This window comes from Mya arenaria, chromosome 9 (genome assembly GCF_026914265.1).
Source record: "Mya arenaria isolate MELC-2E11 chromosome 9, ASM2691426v1".
NCBI lineage: Eukaryota > Metazoa > Mollusca > Bivalvia > Myida > Myidae > Mya > Mya arenaria.
This window is the reverse complement of record NC_069130.1, coordinates 2,809,771-2,821,673: the sequence shown is the minus strand read 5'-3', so window position 1 is coordinate 2,821,673 and position 11,903 is coordinate 2,809,771. Positions and strand designations below refer to the sequence as shown.

The window sequence follows — 11,903 nt, the reverse complement described above, 5'->3', positions numbered from 1 at the left end:
AACGACTGAAGGCAGGGCTCCGTAAGCGGCGTAGACTGCGCTACGTTTCAATTAAAATGGTGAAGAAATAGTGAAGTTATCTTTGTTTAAGGTCTTCTTTCGAAGCAAAATATTGCCTTCTTATCACGTGGTATACACACACTGATTAAGTAAAGCAGTCAAACGCTAACGAGCGTTATTGCCATACACCGTTCGAAGATTATTTAAACCGACAGCTGTACACAGAGATTTTCTGGAACATCTGGAAGAAGCGATGATTTGTTGAAGCTATTTCAGCTAGTAGGTCTCTTACATGTACTTTTTTAATGATTTAGTATTTCGTAACTTTAGCCCTAACCCCAACCTTACCCCTTACCCTAACCACGACAAACTAAAACACGAGGTCAACTCTCAAAGAGAACTACATTTTAAAAGAAGTATTCAAACATAGAAGTTAAAACAAGCAGTTAGCTAGGATCGGCGTAACAATTTTTAACTTTAACAAATGCTTTTAATAATACTGGCAATGGAACAAGGGATAAGCCCGCTTAGCTATTAAAAAAAACAATAACAAGGACTCCGTTTAAGGCACAAGGCTAACAGACACTTGTCAAGAGAAACACAACCAGGCCTGTAGCTGACTGTACGCAAATTTTGACATGTCGAAGTTTTTGTCAAACCAAAACCCCCGAATTTGAAATCAAAACCGAAGGGGGTGAAGGGGTTACTATGCTGTCCGTCATCGATCTGCGTAACTCCAAATTGGCCCTAGCTACGCGTCTGACAACGTACAAATAACATCCGAATACACAGTAAATCTGTCATTTCTTGATCAGTTATAACAATGTTCCTTTTGAAAATCATGGGAAATAAAAAAAAACTCCATTAAATGCTTGCAGTAAATTAAAATGCTATACTGTATATGTTCATGAATAATTTATCAAACACGGTAATAAGTAAATAAACTTTCGAGCACAATGAACGGCTGCAGACAACACTTTTTGTAGTTAATACGCACTGAAATTTCACTTAATTACTTAACATTAGTTCTCATAAAAAAGGGGAAATTAAAACCACCTGCAATACGTTATTGTTTTAATTAAATCAAAACTTTGTCGCATCGTTTTCGAACTTGTCATAATTTTATATTAATGATTAATAAATAATATATAATATATGACTTTGTTTATATAATATACTATTACTGTAAATATACAAAGTTGATAAGGGAGGTAGCCGATGTGTAGATTTGTTCTAGCCGGTTTTCAGGTATAACCTAACCTTTATTCTAAACTTGTTACAGTTGTTTCCCCTCTTCTTAATTTTGTCATGGTTCTCAATAATTTTAACTCTATTTATCTATACAAGTAACAATGACCACAATGTGGTCCTCGTTAAACTTATGATTGTAGTAACTTTTTATCTCGGCATGAGCCTTTGATAAAATAAAATGGAGTATAAGACGGGTAAATATTCAGACTGTTGTGCAGTGAGACAGACAACTGTTATGTTAAATTGACACAAAATATTATTTATATTTTTTTTCATTGCATGACACACGATGAAAATGTTGTCAACATATAACTAGTATATCAAAACTTGTATATTAATTGAAGTGTTCCACAACTACTCGATTCGAATGATACAACCAGATGGCGGACACTACTGTAGTTCAGTGTGGATCCTGGCCTCAGCTCTAACAATTGATAAAATATTCCAGGAGAGACGTTAGCTGGGGGTCTGGTAGTGCTATACACTGGTGCATGTCGGCAGTAATAGCTCAACCAGGGAAACATTCTGTATACGTGCACTATGACCCTAAACTACAACCTAACAAGACTAATACCCTCACTGTTTTTGAAGCTGATGGATATCATTCCTGTGGGATCATAAAATAAATGTACGGTTTTGCATCATTCCACTTATAATATTAATAAATATTATATAAATAAACTAATTATTACCATAGCTATGCTATTTAGCAAGTTTGTGTCACCGGGTGGGTTTTCGTACCCATTCTGTTTACTTATTTACACGTAACTCCAAATATATTTTCCATATTTTATTCATTTATCAACTCGCTTTATTGTGAGAGGTATCTTAACCTTTTCTTTCCACTCCCTAACAAAAACTGACTACCACTGACTTGCCTTGGTCATCCTAACATCTTTTTAACTACAGGACTTGTCCCTGTAGTTTTCATTGTATAATTGAGGAATTGTTTCGGTATGTTCCATTCAAAAATAGAGGGCGCTGCAAGCAGAGGATATACAAAATTCGCGTAAAATCTAATATTTATCTGCTAAGCATTGTGACAATTTACCAAACGTTAAAGATGTTCTGTAGGTCAATATGTTTATACCGTACAATTTTGCAAAAAGACATCTAAAGATATTGTCACATGTAAACATTATCTGCATTAACTTGAGACAGGTTTGACATAGGACTATAAAACTTCAGAAGCAGGGTTGTCATTGGCCAATAGATGACCTCTTTTATTTTGGGGGTCAGTAGGACAAAGTTAAAGATCACGGTTAACAGCATTATGAACACTTTGTCTGTTTGTCGGCGACAATCGATAGTGGTTGTCCAAAATCGATGACGTTAATGTTACTTCCGGTTACTACACAGGGGTTTTCTTAAGCGGACGCCCGCTTGCCCGCGGCAATTTTAACCCGGCAAATATTTATTTTATTGCAAATATTGTGTTAAATTTGTAAAATTACATTACTTCAAGATTGAAAAATCCAGCGAAACCTAGCAAAGCCTAGTAAAGCCTATGAAAACCTAGCAAAGTCAAGCACAGTCTGTTGTATTGTTATTTATTTGTATTTATTTGTATTTATTTGTATGAGTTTTATATATTTAGTTGGAAAAAAAATATAATTTATTGCAAATATTGTGTTAAATTTGTAAAATTACGTTACTTCAAGGGCAAGTGAAAGTCAAATCGTTAGGAAAATCCCTGCTACATTTTTGTTTTGTTTTGTCGACAAAAATGCAATGAATGTAAACACTTTTGCTTAAAAGTTACAAACTCTCCCATAATTACAAACTGTTTTTAATTGTTAATTATATCATAAAACCTTCTTCAATAACCTGTTTCTATGGTGTAGTGGGTCCGATCTTGCAATTACTGGGAATCCCGGCTTGATGCATTCTGTTTTTGAAACCTGTTTTGGTATCGTCTGTATTTAGTTAATTTTTTTTTTTTGTGAAAGTTTTATGAAATTAAGATATTCTAATAAAATATTCAATATAACAGGTTATTGAATGCTGAGCTGGTTCACAAATATTTAATATGCTTTTACCCGGATAAAATGCTAAGATACTAACTTGATGCGGTGTGCATTATTTTGCAATTGATGTGCAATTATTTGTAGTGTTGTTTTGTTTATTTGTTAAGTTATTAAAGACAGAAAAAGATTATGGAAATTTAATTACTGTTGAAAAAAGCATTACTATAGCATCACACGTACTGATTGCAGGTTTAACCACTTAAATAATCATGATGTACTATGTATAAAGAATGTATTCCTTACTGATATTATGAACTTTGGATTATTGTCCGATAGTAAATCGAAATACTTGGTCTGATTTGATTCGATTATCGATAGCAAATGGAGTCCGATTTTCAAACACTAATATGTATATACATTTATGATGTACATGTATGTACTGATACTATTGGGCATGAAGATACACATTATATTACATGTCCTGTCATCTATGTTAATATACATTATACATTGTTCATGATTTCAGTCACCAAAGCGTTACTGAGGCTGGGGATTGTGACCTGCATATTTTCCCTGTTATCTCTCGCAATTGGCATCAGTTCAGTGGCAACAGGTGCTGCGTTCCCGTATGACGCCGGAGGGGGGATCATCGCAGGAGTGTTTGTAGGTTAATTATTTTCTCTCCTTTTTCCCAATAAAACAGCAACGGAAAAGTCTTTACAACATGTATATGAAAATGGGCAATTACCAGACATGTAACTGTATAAAATACCCCCTAAGGGTTGCATATACATTGTAGTATTCGCAATGTCCGTTTATCTGTGTGTCCGTTCAGAACACACTTTGTCTCCACAATGACTCAAAAACAGTTCCAACCAGGACCATTAAACCTCAATATGTCAAAGGTCACGGTCATCAGTCTTATGCTATTTTTTCTTATTTGTTTTATGTATAATAACTTGAGAACGGTTTGACCTAGGACCATGTAATGTCCGTGGTAGGTTGTCCTTTGCAAGTAGTTGAACCCGTTTATGAGGAGGAGGGGGGTCACTAGGTGAAACGTAAAGATCACAGTCAACAATATTTGTCCTCAATAACGGTTTAATCAAGGACCATGACACGTTAGTGGTACTAACCCTTGAGCAGAAGGTGACCTCTATTGGTCAAAGGCCAAGTTCAAAATCAACGATCTTGTGAAAACATTATCTGCATTAACTTGAGACAGGTTTGACATAGGACTATAAAACTTCAGAAGCAGGGTTGTCATTGGTCAATATATGACCTCTTTTATTTTGGGGGTCAGTAGGACAAAGTTAAAGATCACGGTTAACAGCATTATGAACACTTTGTCTGTTTGCTTAATAACTCGAGAATGGTTTGACCTAGAACAATGAAACGTCAATGGTAGTTTACAGTCGACCAGCAGATAACTCTTCTTTTTAGGTCAGTTGGTCAAAGGTCAATACTCATTGCATTTTACAAATATTGCTTTCGGATGCATCTGGATCTCACTTAAACGGGCAATAATGTGACTGAGAGTTTGAATTGATTTCCTTTTGATTTATGCAATGCTCCAACTTCGTTTCATTGATTTTAGGAAGTGATGTCTTAGTTCTGGTAAGCAGATATTTGTAGCTTAAAGGTCAATTAGTTATCACTCTGACAAGGCCCAATCGTGGACATTTGTCACGTTCCCCTGACAGTTTTCATTTTATTTATGTTTTTATGTTTTGTTTTAGACCTATTACCGAAATGATGGAACATTCCGACTGACAAAGCTGTGTCGGTAAATATGTAGCACTAAGCCTAGCCGATTTTGTTTAGCTCTATTGAATGATAAACCTTAAGAAAAACTTATTTTCGTTTCAAAACTTTTTTTTTGAATTCATGTTTTGTTTTATTGAATTGTAGAGTACGAGTACATTTAAACTGCATTCAAAAGGTGAACATTTGTATATATCCCTAGTACATACTTGTAAGGGTATGACTTTCTCTTCAAACAGTTATGTATCTACACATTGTACATAATATATACTTTATAGCGGAAATATGAAAATCTGCGATCTGATCTTTTGTCAGCAATCTATAATTATTGGTTGTAGATATTTACGCAAAAATATGCTCTTTCCAAGACAAAAAATAAAAAAAAGTTGTCAAAACGGTAAATCTGTGAGAGTGCAGCTTTAATGCACGTAACATGTTGCTCAGTGTTTGCATAAATCCTCTAAATTTGTTTCAGGCGCTTCTATTGACCATATGTCCAATATGCATGTACCGGGACTCGATTTCTGGCAGAAACAGTACAGGCTGGGTAAGTTTACATGACGCATACACTCCAGTCCGAGATCGTTTTGGGGGTATTTTTATCGGCCGTTCCTCTTAAAAAAGCGCAATGCCCACTCACGTCCAGTTGTTGTTGTTGTTTTTTAAATCCCAAAATACAAAAACTTTTTAGATGTTTATTTTAAACATCCTAAAAAGGATATCTGAAATAAAATGTTGCTAGGAAAATGTCGTAGTAAATTCAGCGAAAACAGAAAATTAAATCATTTATAATAAAATTACCACCCTGTTTTTATCCTCATTTTTGGACTTAACACGCCTATTTCCCCCAAATTTCCCCAAATTCAACAGTCACCGGCAGTAAAATTATTTTGAAAAAAGTCACTGGGCCATTTAGCGCTGCTGGACTTTCTAGAGAAACGAAGTCAATGTATTTTTATAGCCTAATTGTTTTCGTTAGTTAGCGGTGTCATGCAAATATTTTCTTGCGCATGATTATACCTGCCCAGGCACGCGCTTGATAATGCCCTAATCGATTCCATGAGTGAGCTGAGCCGGGTGTTAAGGCTTGACCTGGGAAATGATTAGTTTACTGATGTTCAGAGTCCGCGCCTTCCTTAAGGTGTGCATGTAGGAATGTTGGTGCGCATATTACTGCGCAAGCGCGGACCCGGTAGGGCACATAACCTTGACTGTAATCCAAACGTCGATCAAGGTGATCCTAGTACATTTTCTTACTATTATCAATACACATTATAGTGTATGCAGTAAGGCTGAAAATATTGACTGTAAAAATCGCAATTGTACCTTAACCTAAAGACTACGTTATTCATCAATAGGATACATTGGAATGCATGATAAGCATATACATGTACTTTTGATGTACATCTTCAAGTCTTGTTAATTGTGTTGGCGTTTTTGTTTCAGGGGTGCTGTATGCTTGTTTATTTTATCCTTGCTTTCATGGCAATAGGATTCAGCGTTGCTGTATCGGGCGTGTTTGCAACTGTCGAGTGTGTAACTCCATCTACTTCAACTAACGGTAAACTTCAACAAAACATCTTTTTAATTTATTTTTAAGGAACATAACTGTCCTTGTTTGTTATATTAAGGATTTTAGCAATTTTCAGAAATTATTACTTTGTTGGAGTTCTGTTTTTAAAACCGTTTGCATCCAAACACAAAACAATACCATTCGACAATATGAGAATGCTTTGATCCAAAAACGCTTCAGGGCGTCGGAGTTAAGATTTGTGGCTATGTTGTTTTTTTTCAAACGAGAAAAAATATATTAATTATTTTCTTAAAAACAATTCTAGTAACAAAAATGCCGTTATTTTTTTAAAATAAAAGCCATCATCACAAAGCCACACTATCTTGTTATGTGGAAACTGTCAGTCATATGGGAACCTTAAACGAAGCCTGTTCTTGTAGAACTTATTCCTTTCTGAACTCAATTACATTAAAATATAGCTTTGTTAATTCCCTTGACTCAAGAAAACCTTGACATGTAAACAGATACACGTGTAATGCAAGCACAATAGTTAACCTAAAAACGGCTAGTTTCATCAAGGCCGATTTTGCGTTGTTGTGATCTCTTAAATCACTACTGGATCATCAGATAATACTGAACAAACAGTATTTCTCTTTAAACAAAAAAGAAAAGAAAAACAATGGTTTTAAGCAATAAATAACACACTACATGTTTATAAGATTGGTAGAACATGGAGCTTGCTGCGATTAACATCGACCGTAGATGTATCTATTCTTTTACAGTTTTTCGATCATTTTATTGAATTATTGGATATTAAGAATTGATCATTCGAATGAAAACACAGTTAATTGCCAACTAAATGTAGGGAACATGCTGCATGGCCGACCTTATAATTAACTCTATTATATATATATATATATATATATATATATATATATATATATATAATATGTCCACCATTTCAGCATGCAACGGGACCTTGCTGACCATATCCGTTTTAACCCTCATAGTAACAGTGGTGCTGGCGGTTTTATCACTGGCAATTCTCTTCACATGCTGCTGTAACGCAAGTAAATTCGGTGTTCCCGAACACGAACGACAAAGAGAAATATTTGAAAGAGAAAGACTGGAAGACACTCGAAATGGGTTTAACACTGGAACCAATATTGAAACAGGTGCAAGACTTGTTAATGGTTCGGATGCCCAGCCTAGAGTAGCTATAGGGGAACAAACCGTCTCTGGTCCTGTTCCCGTCTCTGGTCCTGATCCCGTATATGAGAGAACGTTGAGGCAAAGAGAGCAAACCTTATTAGAGGAACGCCGGAGAGAAAGACTTGAAAGAGAAAGACAGGAAGATAATCAAAACGGGTTTAGCACTTTGGACGAAACAGGTACCAATACTGAATCAGGTGCTGTTAGCATTGTTAACAATTCTGGTGCAGATCCTCGCGCTTCTACAGAGGAACCAAACTTGTTTGAATCTGATTCCGATGACAGAACGGTTAGTCAAACAGAACAAGAGTTGTTAGAGGAACGTCGGAGAGAGAGTATTGAAAGAGAAACACAGGAAGACAATCGACACAGGTTTAGCACTTTGGATGAAACGGGGACCAATACTGAATCGGGTTCTCTTAGTTTTGACAACAGTTTAGGTGGCCAGCCTAACGCCCCCACAGTGGAACCAATCATTTCTAGTCCAGATCCTGTACATGATAGAACTGTGCGGCAAATAGAACACGAATTGTTAGAGGACCGACGGAGAACAAGACTTGAAAGAGAAAGATGGGAAGAAAATCGAAATCGGTTAAGCACCTTGGACGAAATGGGAACCATTACTGAATCAGGTGTTCCTAGTTTTTTTAATAGCTCTGTTGCCCAGCCTAGCGCCCCTCCATTGGTACCAAACTTCTCTGGTCCTGATTCCGCATATGACAGAACGGTGAGGCAAATAGAACGCGAGTTGTTAGATAATCTTAGGAGGAACCGACTTCAAAGAGAAAGACGGGAAGAAAATCGAAACCTGTTTAGCACTTTGGACGAAACGGGAACCAATACCGACTTAGATGCTCCAAATTATGTTTATAATTCTGGTGCCCAGCCTAGTGCCCCTCCAGTGGAGCCAAGCCCGCATGCAGACCTTCCACCTTCCTATGAAGAAGCCTTGCCTTCCTATGAGGAAGCTCTGCCTTCCTATGCCGAAGTTATGGAAGATGAAGATAAATATATAAAAACAAAAACTTCAATAAGTTCCAATGTATAGTGATGGGACAGTATTTAATGAACATTAGAGTGATCTGAATCTGAGGGTTTAAAAATCGGAGTTTACATTGAACTTCATAATTTATTGCTATGTACAATGAATGGAATCACTGAGACTTCTGGAAAGGATACAGATGAGATTTATATTGAATACCTAGGCAGTTATTCATAAAACATCTTAATTAATATCCTTACTAAAATCACTTACCTAATTTAAGTATCTTACTTGTTATCTTAAATAATTAATTAATGATTTCTGAATTACATTATGTCATTGAAATAACATGTTTTTATGTTTTAACACATTTTCAATTTGACTATGACATTTTAGGAAAATGCCTTAATTTAAACAATTACTTAATATGGTTTACGAATACCGGCCTTGTCCTGTAATAGTAATAATGATACAATGATAAAAAAATATTTTCCAGAATAAAGCCACTGTGTGCAGGCCTGTTCAAGAGGTTGTTCGACTTAACTACATTTTGTTTATATTTATAACGGTACAATAGTATGATTTTAAAAACTGAAGTAAACAGTTTTTCATTTACTTGTGTAACCTACTGTTAATTACCTTATAATAATTGTTGTGTTTGTAAATTGAAATGTTAGTCATTTATACATGTTATTTATTACCATGTTGACTCTTATACATGTTTGACTGTGCTTTATATCAGTATTAAAACACGTATTATTCTTTTGAAAATGTGATTATACACAAGGATTATGTTTGGAAAAATATTGTCCTTATATTAGATAAATCAGTCAATTTCTTACAGACATATCTGCCTATCACGGAATTTGTTTTACACTCCGGTTGAAAAGCGCACAATATAAATTGATGTTGTTTTTATGCCCCCCGAAGGTGGGCATATTAAAATCGCACCATCCGTCTGTCCGTCCGTCCGTCCTTCCGTGCGTCCGGCTCAATAACTCGTGTCCGGGCTGTAACTTTCTCTTGTATGGACAGGTTTTAAAATATCTTGCCACATGTGTTCTACATACCATGACGACGTGTCGCGTGCAAGACCCATGTCCCTACCTCTAAGGTCAAGGTCACACTTAGGTGTTTATTCACAATGGAATGCTGCATATAAGGACACAAAGTATAAATTGTCGTGTCAGGGCTGTAACTTTCTTGTATGGACAGATTTTGAAATAACCTGCCACATTTGTTCGACGTACCAAGACAACATGTCGTGTGCAAGACCCGTGTCCCTACCTCTTAGGTGAAAGATACACTTAGTGTTTATTCACAATGGAATGCTAAATATAAGGACATCAGAGTGTAGGTTGTCATGTATGGGTGCTATTTTTACATGTTCAATGGCAATTTAAAATAACTTGCCATATGTATTTGACGCACATTCCCTTGTTAAAAAGGCGCCAAATTATCGCCAATATTTTATTTATCTGTACCTTAATCATATGTATTTTCTTGTTCTGGTCGTTAAAAGCCTATGAGTTGAACACATAATACATTAAAATGAAAAATAAATAATTCAGTCCTCAACACAATTATCATTGAAACAAAATGGCATATTTAGAAAAGTAGGAACTCAATTAAACACGAATAAGTTCACACGGACATTAGTTTAACATTAATTTCTATCCGTAAAGAAATAACAGATTTAGTTTAATACTCTTAAGAATACATCGACAGGCATATTATAGAAGCAAAATATAATTAAATTCATATGGATTTAATCTGTTTTGTTTCCTTTACTCTTTTGATATTGTTAGTAAATTAGAAAATTATAGTGGTTATGTGACTTAAGCATGCTTTACACTTTTATGTATTGCATACTTTTTACCTATTTCCTATCTTAGATTTTAATATTTTGTTTCATATTACGGGTATAGTTATTGAGTACTTATAAACAATGCTTAGAAACAATTATTTCATTGAAAAGAATTGTATGCATATATTGACATTTATATCATGCTTTTTCTTTTTCATTGTTATAAGTGTTGGTTAGGGATCCCCGACCCCATTTCACACATGTTACGGGGAAATAAAAGAAGTCATTGGCTTCGTAAAGAAAACAGACCAAAAAATGTGTTATTATAATGTTTTATAATTTGTGCCACTGTATGCATTTTATGATTTTAAATTAAATTTATCATTAAGTTATTTATGCATCACTATATATATTATGACAGGACGAGTTTCAGACGTCCTTTATCAGGCCAAGTTCGGTGTGCTTACGATTGTTTTGGTTAAACAACCTAACGAATTTTGGAATAATTTTTAAACTAAGAAAAGGAGAACCGCGAACAAAATTGACACAGAACGCTTTAGAGAATACTATGCCGGTTTATTTAATGATATATACATTCCACACAGACTGAAGAAATAGATACTTTTGTCATCGATACAGACTTAATGTCAACTATCCTAAATTTAAACCACTAAACGTTGCCATAACTTCCGAAGAAGATCGTTAAGCAGTTAAATGTATTAAACGGAATTAGCAAGCATCTCCGGTTGATAGTTTCGTGAATGAGTTTTTATTGAAACTATCGGTATTTTAGTCGACCATAAAACTGATATATGTAACGTTGTGCTGGGCGGAGGTTATTTCCGTTCGTCTTGGTCATATGGTTTAAAAGTGCCTATCCATAAGAAAGGGGACATAAATGATATCAACAATTATAAGAGCATATAAGTCGAAAAGTGGTTCATGGAAATAGCTTATTGTCTGATGCACAATTTGGATTTAAGAAAGGGTCTAGCATAGAAGATGCGATACTCGTTTTGTATAATTTGATTGAAACTGCTCCTTTTATGTGTGGCCCGTGCATTTATTGATCTTAAGAAGCATTTGATTCAGTATAAAGGAATGCATTGTGTACAGTCTTTTCAAAATGGATTTGAATGGATATTAAATGTGGAATTACCCTATATGGTTTATGTATTCTGGGTTATTCAGTTTAACAAGGATTTACAAAGAAAATTAAACCATCAACACGACTATTGTCAAACTTGGGCATTAGAGGTTTATATATCCGAAACAAAGGTGGTTGTCTTCCGTAAAAGAGGCCCTGCGCTACAAAACGAAACCTGGTACTATAATAATGAATCACTGGAAACAGTTGATAAATTAAATTACTTAGGTATCGCATCTAACTATACAGGATCGTTTGTA

The 11,903-nt window shown here is 35.1% G+C and overlaps 1 protein-coding gene across 5 annotated transcripts; it reads left to right on the top strand.

The window, feature by feature from the left end:
- Positions 1-1,302: 1,302 nt before the first annotated feature.
- Positions 1,303-10,870, top strand: LOC128245439 (uncharacterized). 5 transcript variants are annotated; one of them, XM_052963584.1, is made up of 7 exons: positions 1,307-1,445; positions 1,700-1,879; positions 3,745-3,881; positions 5,130-5,160; positions 5,458-5,529; positions 6,429-6,543; positions 7,461-10,870. In XM_052963584.1, exons 3-7 carry the CDS (start codon positions 3,847-3,849, stop codon positions 8,753-8,755), a joined length of 1,548 nt encoding a protein of 515 aa, XP_052819544.1. In that variant the 5' UTR covers positions 1,307-1,445; positions 1,700-1,879; positions 3,745-3,846; the 3' UTR covers positions 8,756-10,870. The 5 variants fall into 5 exon arrangements, with proteins under 5 accessions (XP_052819543.1, XP_052819544.1, XP_052819545.1 ...); XM_052963585.1 differs by lacking the exon at positions 1,700-1,879 and having other exon boundaries at positions 1,312-1,445; XM_052963583.1 differs by lacking the exons at positions 1,700-1,879; positions 5,130-5,160 and having other exon boundaries at positions 1,303-1,445.
- Positions 10,871-11,903: the final 1,033 nt, after the last annotated feature.

Bases quoted from the DNA above. Each gene is read 5' to 3' on its own strand.
- LOC128245439 (XM_052963583.1), top strand. The intron at 3,882-5,457 runs GTAGGTTAATTA...AATTTGTTTCAG, and splicing joins GGATCATCGCAGGAGTGTTT to GCGCTTCTATTGACCATATG. The intron at 6,544-7,460 runs GTAAACTTCAAC...CCACCATTTCAG, and splicing joins TCCATCTACTTCAACTAACG to CATGCAACGGGACCTTGCTG.